The sequence below is a fragment of the Amblyomma americanum genome, chromosome 1 (assembly GCF_052857255.1).
Source record: "Amblyomma americanum isolate KBUSLIRL-KWMA chromosome 1, ASM5285725v1, whole genome shotgun sequence".
NCBI lineage: Eukaryota > Metazoa > Arthropoda > Arachnida > Ixodida > Ixodidae > Amblyomma > Amblyomma americanum.
In genome coordinates this window covers 243,325,600-243,343,625 of record NC_135497.1, presented here as the reverse complement: position 1 = coordinate 243,343,625, position 18,026 = coordinate 243,325,600, and the positions used below count along the sequence as shown (strand labels likewise).

Below are 18,026 nucleotides of genomic sequence, written 5' to 3'. Positions count from 1 at the left end.
GCTAAACCGCACACTTGGGAATTGTCTAGTGCTCGAGTCGTATAATTGATGTCGAAGCAACAAACTTCACTGCGATTCGGTGTACTCGATAATAAACGATCAGTTTCGCTGCCGTCTCAGTGAAAACCTGTTTCCCAATATTTGCCCGGTGTTTGAGAGTGGAAGCAATAGCGAAAAAATAAAAGCAGGCCAATATCCGGGCCAATTTCATTTCTTAGATGGCCAGACTGCTGGCATAATGCGAAAAAACAACATTAAATCCAAGCAAACGACGGCTGCATAACCCTTAGTTCTGCCACGCTCACTCTTCAAGCAACGCCATACCTTACGGGGCTGGTAAGTCGCAACGCTCTTGTTTTTTTCGTGTGCTGTTTTTGGCGGTGTGCGATTTGTCGCGCGCTGTTTTGTCACCTTACCGTTTGTTCACTGAGCTGTTTAGTGACTGTGCTGTTTTGACGCATTTACACGCCTTGTTCCTGCTTGCTATTTCATCGCTCTCCTATATTTATTTGTTGACATGATATCATCACAACTTGTATGGTCATTGAGTATCAGATGTTAATGTGAACTCTCTTTGAAGTAAAAATACACTTCCATTAAGCTAGAAGAGCTTCTTGTTACTATGCAGCTTCCAGTAGGCAGTATCCGGTTAAACTGTTCCCACCTTTTTCCTACTCTCGAACGAATCTATGGGGAAGCGCTCGGGAACGACAACCATTATTAAAAAAACACGACAGTTTTCGCCAGGAAATACGGAGCACTGCTTACTTTAACAACGTTCTTATCTTGGTTCCATATAGGAGGAGGAGGAAAAACATTTATTCAGAGCCCAAAAACTGGGTGGTTTCAGTACGAGAACCCATAGACTTTTTCGTTCCAGATAAGGACTAGTTAAGACCTCTGTTCCACACATTTTCTCTGCAGAGAGGCTCATTTCAGCTATTTTATGTGAAACACAAGCATTTACAGATTGCTTTATGTCTTCTTAAGTTGAATTTAAGTAGAACGCATTGGTATTCCTGTGACAGCCGGCTCGTCGTTCTTCCTCGGTGCGGGCGTTTGGTAAAGGGTACCAGTTTCCTCATGAAGTGTTCCAGGTAGAAATATGTCACTGCTCGCGAGAGAAAAAGGACTCCAGTGAAGTGGGTCCTTTTTTTTCTTCTGCCGTTGGTCACATGGACAGTGTACACCTGACATCTGGATTCGAATGAACTAAAAGTCGGTTGAATTTGAAATTCCCCCAGCGGGGCCAGTGCAAGAAGGCGCGTCTGCACGATGTTGTTTCTCACGCGTGCACTTCGTGAAGTTACCATTTTATGCTGGTCGATAGCAGTGTTGCGATACAGCGACGGTTGTGTCGGATGAAAGAGTGCTCTGTGCGTATTCGCAAGCTGCGTGGTTCTGGTTTTCGGCGAGGAGCTGCTGAGAAACTAGCGGCGGAACGACGCTTAACCACTGTACCGAAGCGAACACAAGGCGGTTGAAACGAGTTCATTGGCAGCTCCTAAGGGGTGTGACCACAGTGTGCGTACACGTCATTTGCACAGTTGTTTCTCTTTAGTTGACCACCAGCGCTGCGTATTGTGAGCCGTCGATGAACTAAAGGAGCGTATATGGTGTATCGTAGCGCGAGGATAGACTCCATGCTTTACACGGTACGTGCGTCACTGAGCTTATGGTGCACTTGGCTCTTCCTTCAACGAAAGGGTGGTTCAGATAAACACGCGTCGTTTTTGCTCCCTTTAGTGAGAGACGATGTTTTTTAAATAGTTTATGTCGAAAGCTGCACTTATGTGCGTGCTATGAAAACTGAGGAGACTGTTACTGTCCTAAGCTGTAGATAGACATTCGCTTACAAAGACGAACTCTGCGACGGAGGAGCTGTTTTACGCTGTTTTCAAGTTCGACGCTTCATTCTTGCAAGGTTGGTCGGGTCGCGTTGAACATCGAAGGAAATAAAATTGAATATCCTTAAGAGTTTATGAAATGAGACACGCGTTTCTGGCACGGTAATTTCCTTCAACGACCAACATCGTAAAAAATGCTTTACCATCTTCTTGACAGAACAAAATGGACAAGCGCCTGTTTTATGAAAATTGCTGTTTCTAACTAACAATAGGAAAGTTCTGCCATAGCTGTGTCTCTAAGTTCTCGCTATTATTAGGACAAATATCAGGAATCTGGGGCAATCCGCGTCGTTAAGCCAAGCGGTCTATAGCACTTCAATGGGAAGTGCCAGATTTTTCCAACAACTAATCGTAGAAACAACGGCCTGGATTTTCTCAGGCGGATTTTGTTTTTTAGCGATCTTCCATAGCAGCTGAAGGCACCAAAGTCCCGCTATCTTATGGAGCTTTTGTTCCCACGCCTTCAAAATTTTCCACAATGGGAGTATATGGAAACAGCCAATATTCGAAGCTGTTCAGAGAGACGAAAACACGATTCGTCAAGAATATATTGCAGCGATCGCTTTTTGCCATCGACGACAGATATAACAGGAATTCAAGTTTTTATTGTTGAAGGCTTTGTTTTTCAGAAGAACGAAGAAAAATGTCCAAAATTCGCATCTTCACAACACGCTGATCCTTGAGCTCTCAGTTCATGTTAGTAGAATTTCGAGACTGAAAACGGCGCGAAAAACGGGACAAGATAAAGAGAAGAAACACACACAGCACCGAAATTGCAACTGAGTGTATTTCATGCGAGAGCGCAATAAATGCAGGAAGTAGACATAAAAAACTAAAAGAACACCATGATATAAGATTGATACTATTGCAGGTCAATATCCAAAAAGGCTATCTCTTTTCTCGATAAGCGAAGAGACGGCACGCTCAAGCACTTGTCACCTCTCGTGTGGATGACGAAAGCTTCGCATTGTTCTCGTTTTTGTTTGCTTGCGTACGTGCGCAACACTTTGCTTTTGTTGAACTGGGGAGTGCATTTGCATGTTGCCACATGCTTGGCGAGTGTGATCGCTCTGCCTATACTGACATCATTAGCGTGCTTTCTTAATCTGTCATTTAAGCAGCGGCCAGTCTGGCCAACATAAGTGGCACCGCATGACAGAGGGATTTCATAGATCAGCTTGCTTTGGCAGTCAACATATTGCGTCATGTGCTTAGTGCTGCAGATTTCTCGCTTTTTCTCTGCCCCGTTTAATTTCCTGCACAACCTGCGCAATTTGTTGGGTGCCGAAAACACTACACGTACACCTCCTCGTCCCGCAATATTTTTCAGCCGATGGCTGACGCCGTGGACATAAGTGATGGCCGCTGTCTTGACCAAACTTCGCTCACGCTGCTTGGAGTCGACAGGTCTACGCAGTTCATTCAAAAGATGGTGGACAATGCTGTTGATAATGGCCTTCGGATAATCAGCAGCACTCAGTCTTCGAGCTTGCGCCTCTACACTTTCGAAAATGCGGTGGTGACAGGACCTATTGAGGGCATTCCTTAGAGCACTCACATCTATTCCAAGCTTCACCACTTTGGAGTGCGCCGAAGAATAGGGTAGAAAGCTCTTCTGCGTACGTGGAGCGTACTTCCAACCGAGGTGCCTGTCTTCCAAAATGAGCCTTGTATCGAGGAACTGCAGCTGGTTCTCCTCAGGCACTTCTTTGGGGACTTCAAAGATATTGACCTGCAATAGTATCAATCTTATATCATGGTGTTCTTTTAGTTTTTTTATCTGTACTTCCTGTATTTATTGCGCTCTCACATGAAATACACTCAGTTGTAAGTTCGGTGCTGTGTGTGTTGCTTCTCTTTATCTTGTCCCGTTTTTTGCGCCGTTTTCAGTCTCGAATCATGAACCAATTGGCCCAACAATCCTCCCTTTTGTAGCAGAATTTAATTTCATTGCATTAAATATCATGCATAAACAAGCTTGCGCTGAGGCCGAGTGGTCTAAGGCCACTGCTATCGGATGGACTGAAAGTACATCGCCAAGATATGGGATCGAATCTGAGCTCTTAACACGAATTTATTTTATGCCATAGCATAGCAGAGTCACCGGAGCCAAAGGCCAGCCATGACCGTCCGGCGTTGTGCAGAGAATTCTGATTGGCTGGCAGTGACATTGTCTGTGACGTTTCCAGAAGAGAGAGATCTCATTGGCTGGGAGGGGACGTGACCAGACCAATGCTCATTGGCTGAAGGGAAGTGACGTCACCAGAACAGGTTAGTATGTGTGAAGCTTCCACCTGGTAACTGTACGTGGGCATGCCAGTCACTTCCAGTAATGTCATTAAAGTCTTCGAACGCTGTGCCAACAGATTTTAGAATTAGGTCCCCCCGTGTTTGAGATTCCTTTTCAAGAATTAGTTCCGTCAGTGTCCTGAAGGCATGATTTATTCTTTTCCGTGAGCTTGGGTTCAGCTCCAGTTTCACTTATGCTCGCTTAATAATAATAATAACTGGTTTTTGTGGAAAGGAAATGGCGCAGTATCTGTCTCATACATCGGCGGGCCCCTGAACCGCGCCGTAAGGGACGAGATAAAGGAGGGAGTGAAAGAAGAAAGGAAGAAAGAGGTGCCGTAGTGGAGGGCTCTGGAATAATTTAGACCACCTGGGGATCTTTAACGTGCACTGACATCGCACAGCACACGGGCGCCTTAGCGTTTTGCCTCCATAAAAACGCAGCCGCCGCAGTTGGGTTCGAACCCGGGAACTCCGGAGGATGGAAGTAGAAAAAAAAGATCTATACAAAAAATTCAGGCCTAAGTCCATTAGTTCTTCCTCGAGTTTTCTCCATGCTCGGTGCTACTGGTCTCTGCGCCTTCATAAAATGCACCTGCATCGGATGACGTATATTAATTATATACACGCATGACAAAACGAGTAAATAAATCAATATGAAAAATAGTTTAGTGCGAGAAGCTTGGCAGTTATTCGGCCGCTCTGAGCAGGAAGCTAATTTCGACAAAGCAACTAACTAGAATGGCTGCGGAGCGCTCCTATTGATTCACTGTTCCTGAAAATGCGACTACATGGGAACACAATTCGTACTCCTCGACTTGCAATAGCACTTAGGCTGCAGAAGTTGCGAGTATGTTAAAAATTGCTCAAAAGATGGATGCGCATTATGATATACGTTGCGATGAGATGGTGTTCGCAAATCTCACGCGTAACCGTGGAGTAAAGTTTACAGGGAGCGCATGCAGCACAGCTCTCGTGGAACTTGGGGCATTACTTGGGAAAGCGCGAACGATGCGCAATTTTTTACGCTTGCATTATTAAACCGAGAAAGTCCTGTCTGCACGGCACTTGCCCTTGCCTGCGTATTTTATTTGGCTCCAAAAACATTCAGAGAGCAGCCTCGCCGCCTCCACTGAACTGCACGCACTCGTAGCAGGACTAGGCTGGCCGGCGACTAGATATGATGTCCAATACAGCCTGTTTCTCGCATAGGCCACCAGGAGAAACGCCTGCTTTTGCATCGCCGACCATGCTGCCGTGAATAGACGCAACAGGGACGAAGAACGAGGTCATTCAATTTTCTGTATTGAACGTATTCTCGAGATTCGACGGATCGCAGCACGCCATGAAATCGTGGACATTCTCCTTGCACTCTTGCAGGTGATAATAATCATAATTGGTTTTGGGGAGAAAGGAAATGGCGCAGTATCTGTCTCATATATCGTTGCACACCTGAACCGCGCCGTAAGGGAAGGATAAAGGAGGGGTGAAAGAAGAAAGGAAGAAAGAGGGGCCGTAGTGGAGGGCTCCGGAATAATTTCGACCACCTGGGGATCTTTAACGTGCACTGACATCGCACAGCACACGGGCGCCTTAGCGTTTTTCCTCTTGCAGGTGAAGGAAGCGTTCCTGTGGCGTTTGCGTTCGCATCATGCGTGATGGGTCTGGTCGTATACCCGCCGCGGTGGCTCAGTGGCTAAGGCGCTCGTCTGCCGAGTCAGAGTACCCGGGTCCGAACACGACCGCGGCGGCCGCGTTTCGGTGGAGGCGTAACGAAAAAGGCGCCCGTCTGCTGTGCGATGTCAGTGAGCGTTAAATATCCCCAGGTGGCTGAAATTATTCCGAAGACCGACACTGCGGCATCTGCAGCTTTCTTCTTTCACTTCCCCCTTTATCTTCTCTTACGGCGCGGTTGCGGTGTCCACCGAAATATGGGACACAGTTATTGCGTCATTTCCTTTCATCAAAACCAATTTTCATTTTTTCTTCGTATTTTTTTATTCACGCATAATTCTGCCATATTAATCGATGCTTCCTCACGAAAGTAAATTAAATTGCTTCAAATAATGATGTTCTCACAAAATACTTTTTTATCTTTTAATCTGCGTAGCGGGCTACTGCGCCACCTAGCATCGCTGGTCCGATTTCCGGTAATTCACGGCGACCACACTGGTGACGCAGTAGTACGGCACTTCTTCGCAAGGTAAGCTGATGCTCGACGTGCTATGCTTTAGGCTGTTCTCGCTTTTTATAAGCGTTCGAATTGCTCTTGTACTGCTTTTGTTGCTCGACACGTGCTTGTAGCTGCTTAGTAGCCTAAAAAAATTCTAGCAATGAGTTTAGCACCTCGTTTTCTCGCCTCTCGTTGTTCGCTGTTCGCGTTCCACAGTCGATCTCCAGCAGGACGCAATTAATCGTGCCCTGCTTGTGCGACCGAAAATCATGGAGAGACCCAGGCCTTCAAAACTGAACACGGTGCGGTTCGTGTTCCGAACTCATGCACCCGTACGTGATATTTTTCCTTGGTAAATCCAGGGTCCCGGTTAGGCCTAGCACGTTTGCGTTCGAGATGGACCAGGGGGAAGACATGGTGGCGCTTGCGGCCATTTCGAGCCCATATCGGTAAAGAAAAAGGTTAAAGAAACAGAGAGAGCTCGGTGGAAAACAGGGATGCTGGCGAAATCGGCACTGGGAACATACAAGATCGTCAAGCAGGAAATTGCCAAAGAAAATATCTATGATAACTGTAGGGGAACCTCTTTGTTGTTGGAGGCCAGGACGGGAGTTTTGCGGACTAAGACATACAGTCAGGTACCACGAGATAGACACTTTGTGCGTTGCGTGCGGAGAGGAGGAGGAAACGGCTGAACACTTGATGCTTTTCTGTAAAGGGCTTCACCCTACAATGAAATGCAGCGGGGATGATTTATCCAAGGAATTGGGGTTTTAAAGACAGTGAAGGGAAAGTAGATTTTATTCCGGAGCCCTCCACTCCGGTACCACTTCCTTTTTTTTCACTCCCTCCTTTATTCCTTCCCCTACGGCGCGCTTCATGTGTTCAACGATATGGATACTGCGCCATTTCCTTTCCCCCAATGCCAATTATTGTTATTGTTAAGATGCTTGCTCTGCTCGTTCTGCCGTGCACCATGGCGCTGTGGTCAGTATGGAAGCACTCCGCGCAGATTCCTTGCAGAACTCTCAGAGTGGCCATGCTATATAGTTAGCGTAATTCTCGCGAAGCGCAGTATATAATCTTTGCTCGTAATAATTAGTAAATTGCTTTCAGTTGACGCAGGTGACCGAGAAGTGTCCTACCTAGCAATGTCGATGGTGATGCGAAAGTGGGATTACTTTTCGAAAAATCGGCATCAGTTCTTCTCTACCTTTGTCACCAGCGACGATGCAGCCAGGCTGGATGTGAAGGATGAGACCTATGTGCCCTTCATCACTGACAACTTCGGTGACTGGACGGATGACATTGCCGTTGCACTGGGCAGCGACGTGCTTCGCCGCTGCATCGGGTATCCGGCGGAAAGAGTTCGTCTTCGCCTCTATAAGACATGGCTGGCCAACTTTGCTGCGCAAGAGTGGCCTGACACATTCGACCGGGATTTGCTGGAATCCATCGTAGCCACACCGTCCCCCTCAGACCCGACAAAACCACTCTTTGGTGACTTGTTTCGACAAGCGGCTGTACGTCCGCGCCCCGAAGGGACTTACCTGGACACCAGTGCCTTGAGCCCCCTTTTCAAGAGACCCGCAGTGCTTGATGCAGACTTCAAGACGGCTAAAGGCATCGTGGCCTACTTGGACGGTTTGCTCTCTGTTGGCGACCGGGAGGCCTTGCACGAAGCAGGGCTTATTATCGGCTTTTTGAGCCTGCTGCTGAGCTCGGTATCAGCTGTTAGCGTCAACCGCCTCATTGGCATCTTTCGGAACCTCGAGAAATTCGGGCTAGCAACGGTGTTGCCCACGACGTTCTCGGGAGAATTCCCCTGCCCCACCAGTGCCAATCTAGAGAATCTCCGCGACAAGTGTGGCTGGGGCCAAAGCGCCCTCAGACCGTACATCCCTGCCCTTGCCGTCGCACAGTACACGCTCTTCATGAGGGCGATCGATGAGGCACCGAAGGAGGACGTTTTATTTTTAGGGCAATCATTTATGGTCCATACAAAATACTCGGGGCTCGACTGTGTTGATCTGTTGGAAATGTTCGCCAAAAGAACTCGCTTCCCCATGGACTACCTGAACCTACTGTTGGGCGGTAACGCCAGTGCCTGGACAAGGAAACTGATGGAGTTCTACTTGAGCAACGTGGCCTCTCCAGGGAACACGCAGAACTCGGCTCCTTGGTGTCGGGTCGTAGACCCAACTTTCTTCAGGGGGCTCGAGGTAGGAGACGGGCGGAGCTATGCGCTCAAGATGATGTGCTTCCTGACTCGCAGCCAACGGGGCCTGCTGTACAGGAAATGGAGCCGATTGGCGAACGAAACCATGTCCGAATCTGAAGTCGAAGATGCGCGCGTCTGGGCCGATAACTTCCGCACACTTCTTGCAAAGGGAAAGCTGCGTCCTGTCGAAGCCAGCACGGCAAGTGCCACCAACTAAGAGGACGTGGTTACGCTCGGCAAGTTGCGCAACGGCTTGAGGGTGCCGTATGTTTTTTTTTTCTTGCAATGAAATGTCCTCGTTTTCCTTCATTGCATTATTAACTAAATAACTGTCATTGTCTTGAGGTGACTCTGTGCTTTGTTATTTTTTTCATTGTTTTCTGTTTGTGAATGGTTTAGTGCATTAATGGCTAAATGACGGTCATTGTCTTGAGATTGCACTGTGCTTTGTGATTTTTCATTGTTTTCTGTTTGTGAATGGCTTAGTGCATTATTGCCTAAATAACGGCCATTAATTGGCTTTAGTTTGCACTGCGCTTTTTTTTGGTGTGCTTTTTTCATTGTTTTCAGTTTGGGAATGGCCTAGTGCTTTGTTTCCTGAATTACTGTCATTAATCGGCTTGAGATGACATTGTGCTTTCTTATGCTTTTTCCATTGTTTTCTGTTTGTGAATGACTTAGTGCTTTATTGGGCATTAATTGGCTTGAGATCGCACTGTGCTTCTTATTTTGCTTTTGCCATTGTTTTGTGTTTGTAAATTGCTTAGTGCAATATTGTCTAAATAATTGGCTTGACATCGCAGTGTGCTTTTTTTCAATTGTGTTCCGTTTGTGAGTGGCAAATAAAAGGCCGATTTCCTCTTAATGGGTGTATTTACTCTAGACCTTATTTACACGGCCGGTTCAGTGCGCTCGTGTTTTCAAATGAACTTAAATGATGGAATGCACGGTCATTTATGCCTGCTTGTTGCCATACACAGCAGAATTTGCGGCGGGAGCTACGTTTGGCAGTGCTCGCCGGTTCGCTTTCTTCCATGTCATGCATGACTGCCTCAGCTCCATTTGATGCCACTGTGGCCATTCTGCGCAACGTTACTATAACCAGCTTTAGTTTGTAAACGGGGCGTTGCCGCTGCCTGGTGCGGCAACCGAACCAGGCTTTGGCGCGTTGCCGGCGGCTGCCGGTGTATCAGTGGCGCACAATGCAGCGTTCTTCACCATCGCATCAGCGTCTTGCCTACCGCAGGGGACCAAACACATGAACGCGTCTCCAGACGGGGGTGCTTAAACATCGTGAACAAAACCCCTCAATTATTCTCTTTCCGTCGCTAATTGTGCTAGTCATCGGCGACGGGAACCTACTGGGGGGGGGGGGGGGGGGGGGGATTGCGTGGAGACCTCCTGTCTTCGCAGAAGCGGCACGTGCATTTCGGTATAATCTGAAGATCGCTGCCAATGGCTTATGGCGGTTTAACATCCCAAAGCGATTCAGGCTATGAGGCACGCCGCAGCGAAGGGCTCCGGAAATTTTGACCACCTGGGGTTCGTTAACTGACATACCATAGTACACGGGCCTCTAGAATTTCGCCTCCATCGAAATTCGACCGCCGCGGCCGGGATCCAACCCGCGTCGTTCGGGCCAGAAGCCGAGCGCCATAACCACTGAGCCACCGCGGAGATCGCTGCCAATGCGCGGCTAGTCATTGGTCCCCAGCAATCCCCGCTTACAAGGTGTTTCCGGCGCCGACGCTAAGATCTCACCTCACCAAATATCTGCGTCTCCCCGCGTCGCCTCGCTACAAGTGCCGGAATTTGGCCTCCCGCGACTCCTGCAGGCGAGCGCTGGCGAGCGCTGTGTGTGTGCGTGTCTCCTTTCTCGTGTCCCGTGTAAGCGCGCTGTTTTTCGGTGAGAATAAATGCTGCGTAGTGGCCGGACGGAAGCCAGCGAACTCTGGGGCTCCGTCTTTCTGCTCGTGTGAGCGTCGGTGAAGCAGCATGCCAACATGCTGCCTACCCTGCTGCACAAGTAGACATAAGGGAAACAAAGGGAAAAAAAGACTTCTTGGCTCCACTAGGGTGGCTAGATTGGGAAGGTGTGAAAACCGGCCGGGGAAACATGGCCCCACAGCGCGCCGATGCCCTGTGGCGGCGCTGACGGCAGGGGCGCGGTAAGGCGCGCAGCCAAAATGAGCGCATCGCGTAGGCTAAATTTAACCACTGAAGCGAAAATGAGCCCGATTTGCTTATCGCGCGTTTTCTACTAGTGTCAAAGAATGGATCTTTATCATGAATTAGTGTTTCGTCAACTCGCATCATTATTCCCTTGAAATATGCTGCTTCACAAGCCGAGTTTGCATTGCATAGCTGAAGTGATGCGCTTTTTGTGCGTGCACATTTCGAGACACTGCCCAGGATGTGAGGGACGCTGTTAATGCCGCAGCGGAAGGCTTCGGAATAATTTAAACGACCTGGGTTTCAACGTGCACTGACTCTCTGCGTTGCGCCGCCACCGAAACGCAGCCACTACACGTACGTAAGGCGAGAAGAGCAGGTTGTAATGCGTGCCGTATGACCGCAAAACTGCAGTCGCATTGGCTGAAGGCGAAAATTAAAACTCGTTTTTAGGGAAAGGAAATATCCCAGTATCTGTCTCACATATATCGGTGGACACCTGAACCGCGCCGTAAGGGAAAGAATTATAAAGGAGGGACTAAGAGAAGAAATGAAGAAAGAGTGGCCGCAGTGGAGGGCTCCGAAATAATTTCGACCACCTGGGTATCTTTAACGTGCACTGACATCGCGCAGCACCTGGGCACCTTAGCGTTTCGCCTCCATCGAAACGCTGCCGCCGCGGTCGGGTTCGAACCCGCGGGTACCGGATAAGTAGCTGAGCACCCTAACCATTAGTAGCCACCGAGGCTATAGATGAAGGCGCCCAAAAGCACAAACCAAGCGCCCCAACGCACAAATCGGTTTTTGATGCCGCTTGCGAACCTGTAGCATGTATGTCATCTTGACGCTCATGTAAGCAATGAAGCAGCACATCTGGCCATGAAATCGTTTATTTACAAGTGAGGGCGAAAATTTTTCAGAATTTGATCTACAACACGCAAAGCTTCAGTGGTTTCCGTTTCTTCTCACTATCCTCCTGATTTGTACCCTTAAGGAAAAAAAAAATTCTTGTGAGGCAATAAAAACGTACAACTGATGCTGTCAGCGCAACAGAATGCTAAAAACGACTAATTTTTGGCGCATATCACTAATTGACTGTAGAATACCTCTTCCGCAGCTTCGACATGCAAGCGCGTTCGGCTGAACGCATGTGCAAGTTCGTTTTCAAGGATGGTGACAAGGCTGTAAAATGATACTGACGGCCTTGGCACTTGGGATCGCTCGAGCCCGCTTGGCAAACATTCCATGGGAGACAGGGGCTCGGAACAGAAAGTGTTTTTTTTTTTTTTGTATCCCGTGCCACACCCAGGCGCAAAGCACCAACGCTCCGTCTTCTTCTTTGTTGTTGAAGGCATCTCGCTCTCGGACGAGAAAACGCTGCTACAGACACTCCAATACAGGCGACGAAACGAACTGAACTGACTAACTGCTACGGGGTGCGCAAGGCCGACGCGGCTGAGCTTACCGCGCCGCTACTAGCAGCGTCACATTCCTCCTGGCGGCATCGGTGCGCAGAGAGGTCACGCTCGGCCGACGGAAAGCGCCGCGCTCTTCCAACGCCTCCTAACTCTTCACACCTTTCCAGTCTAGCCACCTTAGCTCCACGTTATCCAAGCCCGGCGTGGAATCGCGTTAATCCTCTGCTAGACAGGAGGCTTTCGGGTAATTCACCCGTGAGTGGTATCCATCCACTTTCATGCACAGGACGCCCTGAAGACATGTACTCACGCCAATGGGCAGAATGACGGTCACAGTATGGGCTAATAAGTGACGTTGGCAAAATGACGAAACAGAGTGCGGAACAAAGAAATCAATAAACCGATATGTAGGACAATATGTGGTAACTTTTAAATGAAAAAAAAAAATGATTATACATTTCAGCTCTGATGTCTCTTCGAAGTGTTTTTGTGCTCTATTGTATCTTTGACGGGGAGGCTAATTACCTCTTTCAAATTAAGCACCCCTCAACGCGTTCTGTTCACGTATGAATGTGGTTTGGTTAGCGAAATATTTTTTAGATACCGAAACTGAAACTGAATTTATGCCGCCAGAGGGCCAGCAGTACTTTTGATACGACACTTTCGACAGTTCAACGTTCGTCATTTCGATTCCGCGCTTCTGTCTTCGGTGGCTGTCCATGCAGCTGTCCACGTTATGTCTGCGTGTATCAACGGCTGTTTCAAATTGCTTTTTCGAATGCGTTTGCGAAGTGTCGTGGTGAAGCGTATTGTTTTTCGTATGCATATATGACCACAGGAGTACGCAGGTTCGCTAACTGTTGTCAGCGCGCCGCTTCTGCCTGCAAATGTTCTGCTGAGCGTGCGTTGTTCTAGGGCGGGAAAAAGGCCGCCGCCTTCTCAAATTTTAAATTGTTAAAAATAGGAAGCATGGTCAAAGTTATTGCGTGCGCGTGATCATACATTGGGATGCATTCTTAGTGCAGCAGTCTTCGTGTGAAAGTCGGAGTCATTGAAAACCCGGTGCTGTGATGTGGAGGCGTTGAGGCGCAACTACGCACCTGCCTGGAAAGGTAGTGCACGTTTCAAGGCATGCGTTGCGAAAAGAGCGGCCTGTCGGTTTGCATTACGCCTAGTTGGCCAGAAAAATTGCTACAAACGATTGCTCAGGGCTTTACCCCCAAGTGTAGGACAGTAAAAAGCTGACGCGGAATCATTCCACTTGCTGCTGTTATGTTTATCATGAAAGTAATGTTACAAATAATCGTGCATATGCTGCGCGAGCCACAAAATGAACGCTAATTTTTAAGCTTTCTTGTTTTCTAGTTTTTTCGCACATGATTTATGCGGCCATGCGCTGTGGGAGCATGGGCAGCAGTGTAATCAAAGTCTGCAGAGACATTTTAGACTGCTTACTCATGTGAGAGGGCACAAGCCCGGCCGCTGACTTTGTGAATGCAGTCTCCGCGCGCTGGGTCATGATGCAACCTGATGCCACTAAGCTGGCAATTCTACCTCCGCAAGGCTCGACGTATCCGCTGCACCCCTTCTCATCTGCGCGCTAACATCGTGAAGGTAGTGCTGCTGTACCGCGGCCCTACTCCGCCATTAAAGATATGATGCGATAGCTAACGGATTAATGCCCATGTATGCAGAATTCGACTTTCTCTATTTGTAGAGGAGAAAAAAAATTGCTCATACAGACTGATCATGATAACATCTGTTACATATGGGCTTGTAATGCACACTATTAAAACAGCTACAAATATTGATATAGAAAAATAGAATACTGGCCAAACTGCAAAATGGTTTTAGGCAGAGCAGACATTTGGAGAACAATCTGTTGGTAGTAACGCAGTGTATTGAAATAGCTATGACACAAAACAGGCTGCTATAATTGGCTCTTTTTTTACATGAAAGATGCACATGACAGTGAAAGCCGGAAATTGCTGTGGGACCTTCTAACGGAAGTAGGGCTCGATGCTGATGCACGGATATTAGAATGCAATAAAAAAGTGTGAAGGGTTAAATGCATATTTTTTGGCTCTTACAGTTTTACGGTAAAAAAATTGCATTCATTGCTGATAAAGTAAGGCATTCCAATAAGGGCAATGTTTACGACAAGGAGTAGGAACCTGAGGTTGAAATTTCTCACTATTAATCCGTTCTTTTAATATATCCGTTCAAAATTTATACATCTGGATTGGGCCAGTAATTCTTAATTGGTCATTGAAATCGTCTAAAATTTGAAAAAGGCAAATTGATGAGGATGATTCAGGAATGGACACATCGGCACAACGCTCATCATACTCCTCGTATTACAGCTGGCCCTGACTTTCTGGACCACTGTTGCGGCTTCCCGGTTCATCAACACGTGCCAACGATTGCCGAAGCAACTTGCTGGCTTCTGCCTACCTCATCATAGCGGGCCCAGTGGCTGCTGCATCGCCGCACGTGCATATGTTCCAGCTCTCCGGCTGTAGCACACTGATGCGGTGGGGCTTATAAAAGCTGACCTTCTGGCCCTGGCCGAACCATTGCTGAGGACAATTCAGGCACGGACACATCGGCACAACGCTCATTGTACTTCTTGTATTACAGGTGTGTAAGACTGTTTACTTGTATTTCTTTAAATGCACAGTTTGTGCCTGGGTCATCCTACGGCAATTGGTGATGATATCTCAAGAAGCCTGAACAATAGGGCCATGGTGTCTGTAGCCTTTGCATTCTCATGCTGCTCCGCAAGAGGTTTACTAACAAAACTAAATTTGTAGACTTATTTTGCTTCTTTTGTTTTGTTAATACATGTTTGTGCTGCATGGAATGGTACTTACTGGACTGGATTTTCTATCCTATACCTTGGGTGGATTTTGATCGTGAGCCACGTGAAACAAATCTGCACTCTATGTAAATGCACACAAAAACTTGGGAGTCTTCTTAACCACATTCTTAAAGAAGAAAATTTGATAGTATTTAGGTTGCCTCCTACAGTCTTTACATAGATTTCCCGCCAAAACTATGGTTGGAACCAGATCCGTTGCCCTTAAATCACCTTCTAGAATGTCAGAGTACCTTCCATTTGATTATCATATGGGATTATACTAATCTGGCCCACTAATCCACCTTAATTCATTTTCTGGGGTAGCCCTACTTCCGAAATTTTGGGGGTCCTTTAGAAATTTTGGGGCTGGCCCATCATTCAAATTTTTGCCAACTTCAAAAAATTGGGCAATGCCCTTTTATTGGTCCACTGCTGGTCACATAGAGTTGATGACATCATGACCTTCTCAGTCGCATTCATAGATCGCAGGGAGTCTTCATGCCACTACTGGTGCAGTGGCTAAGCGACGTGCCACGGTCCCAGCATGTGGCTGTTTCAAACACAGCCACCAGTGGGCCTTGTGAGACCCGGGTTGCTCTTCCTAAGCTCCTGTAAGGCTCATGCGCAGTGCCACGGTGGGGAGGTGGCAATTGCATTGAATTTATTTTAGTTAAATTCATTGCCACTGCCACGGGGAGCAGGTAGTTCAAAACCCAGTTGCCAGGTTGTGATGGCGTCGCAAGGCCACATGGCTTCTCTCGACCAGTTATTAATTTATCTGCCATGGTGGGCAAGTTATGATGATGTCACAAGGCCATGTGACTTTTCTTGACCAGTCGAGGAATTTCATGACAGAGAAGCTGGAAATTTTTGTGAGACGACAGTCTAAATGCTGTTGCATTATTAAAAGAAAGGTCTGCTCTGGACTGCTTAGCATATTTTCAACAACGGGCTTGTCTCCTATGACTTTAGTCACTTGTCCCGCAGAGCCACTACACTGTTTAATGAATGGATGTTTGAAATGTGTGCATGTCAGGGAAGAAAGGAGCATATGGGCAAATGAAATGCAATTTTATTATCCGGGTCTGCTGTGTACCTTTTTATCAGACTGATTGTACTGTTCACGAGAGATAAATTAGTGTTGGAAGGAATTTGAATATTTATCTTTGAAAAACAACTGTGCGCTTAAGAGACGAAGATGGAGGGAGAACAAACACGACACACCAGCATCAACTTCCAACTATAACTGAATACAGGCGTGCTTTTATAAGTATCGAGAATCGCGATATCTTGGACCATTGGTGTGGGAAGATAATCTGTGCCTAAGCGCTTCTTTTGTTTTTGCTACTCTGCTTCTCACTTTAGCCAGTTTTATAGCTTGTTAAAGTCGTCTAGACACCTCTCTTTTTTTCTCACCCTTTTGGTATGTTGTTTTTCAAAGATCATGAACCAACTATCAAAAAGTGCTCATCAAAATGTGTTACTCGAATATTTAGCTTTTCACAATGTGGGAGCAAGACTCAGCAAGCTTCGGATAGATTGAAATAATCATTACGATCTGTCGCGGCTCTTTCAGTCGATGTCCAAGTGGCAGTACAGGAAAACAAAAGATGTTTCATTTTAGTTCAGCAACACATACATGCTTACTCACCACGAATATTGGCAATTAATTTTGCTTGCTAATAATTAATGCATTTGTTTTTCCCAGTTTCATTATCACTGCTTTCCACAAGCCTGCATCAGCGTCAGTCAATCACATGTGTGTGATACCACTTCTTCAACACACTTAATATCTGTACTTCGTGTAAACAAGGGAAAATGCTCCAAGTGGTAAACAAGCCAGAAAGATTGCTGGTGGGGTAAACACATGCTGGCATCATTCTGCAGCAATAAGAGGTAGCGTACTAAAATTGGCTTCTTGTCTTAGCAAGTCTCTGTACACTAGCCTGCATCAAGCGCTTGGCGCGTATGGACAAGATATCATTCCTGCAAACTGATATGCTCGGTACGCATCCACTCATGCAGTATGATTCTACATGGCTTCACCACAAAAGTAACTGCGTTGGACATACTAGAACAGAGAATCATGCACGTGCATTTTGGCCATAATTGCAGTGACAACGGAGAGCCACGCTATGGCTGTGGTGACTGGCCCGCCTGAAGTTCCAAATTCTCTTCCTAAGGAGACCTCAGTGGTGCCGCTACAGGTGATGCAGACACTGTATAGTGATACGTGTAAAAAAACTTTTTCTTTCATTTTAAGGGCTTTTTATGGCTTTATATTGCTTTCCCCCGAAGTCATCATTTCATTGGTCATGTAGACTCTGCAGAGTATTCACAGATGTCACAGCGGCCACCATTTCGTTATCTGTGAAGCACTGCGATAGGCCCTGCACGTGTCTAATGAAATTATTGCCTCCTGCTACTACTGAAGCTGCACCCTGGACCACAAAATGATGCCCGTGACATCACATGAATACCCCCTATACCTGCATGTGTTGCCTCTACACATAGAAAGGCCTCTCTTATCCCTTGTTTTTACTTGGTGCTAGATTGGAAACAGTGAGTGCAAGCTGTGATTAATAGCATCTGTGCTTTCTACACTCTAGTAGCATACAACTTTAAAAAATAGCCGCTGACCGGTTACAACAATAAATGAAATCAGCTGTTTAATGTTTGACTACAGTTGTGCCTCGTTAATATGACGCCCCGTTAATACGGACGTCTCAAATTGCGGACAATTTTTTGGGGAACAAACTTTTTCAATGCATATATGCCTCACTAATATGGAAACTCTCTGTCCGGACAGTGTTCAGGGCGAAAATGCACAAAGCCCATTGGGGTCCGTGTATTTTTGTTGCATTAATAACGACTGCGAGAAAACCAAATCTACCTGCCCCGACCAGATGTTTCCTTTCCTGTATTTTGAAAGCAAGACAGCAGCGAACGGTAGCATGAAAGTGCATGACGGTCTTATTATTTGTTA

The 18,026-nt window shown here is 46.9% G+C and overlaps 2 protein-coding genes across 12 annotated transcripts in view; both read left to right on the top strand.

Moving 5' to 3' along the window:
* The first annotated feature begins 6,350 nt into the window (after positions 1-6,350).
* Positions 6,351-9,455, top strand: LOC144096062 (uncharacterized). The gene is made up of 2 exons (XM_077629374.1): positions 6,351-6,399; positions 7,486-9,455. The coding sequence occupies exon 2, from the start codon at positions 7,521-7,523 to the stop codon at positions 8,805-8,807; it is 1,287 nt and encodes a 428-aa protein (XP_077485500.1). The 5' UTR covers positions 6,351-6,399; positions 7,486-7,520; the 3' UTR covers positions 8,808-9,455.
* Positions 9,456-12,696: 3,241 nt separating this feature from the next.
* The window catches only part of LOC144114850 (uncharacterized), a 30,084-nt gene continuing 24,754 nt past the window's right edge, over positions 12,697-18,026 (top strand). For 2 of the 11 annotated variants that reach the window (XM_077648849.1, XM_077648850.1), the window contains exons 1-3: positions 12,697-13,292; positions 14,544-14,820; positions 17,156-17,247. In XM_077648849.1, the coding sequence (XP_077504975.1) occupies positions 17,176-17,247 (72 nt within the window). In that variant the 5' untranslated portion in view covers positions 12,697-13,292; positions 14,544-14,820; positions 17,156-17,175. Of the gene's footprint in view, positions 13,795-14,543; positions 14,821-17,155; positions 17,248-18,026 lie in introns of all 11 variants that reach the window. The other 9 variants (XR_013311145.1, XR_013311146.1, XR_013311142.1 and 6 more) reach the window with 9 other exon arrangements.

Excerpts from the sequence above, each read along its gene's own strand:
- LOC144096062 (XM_077629374.1), top strand. The coding sequence starts at position 7,521 with ATGTCGATGGTGATGCGAAAGTGGGATTACTTTTCGAAAAATCGGCAT.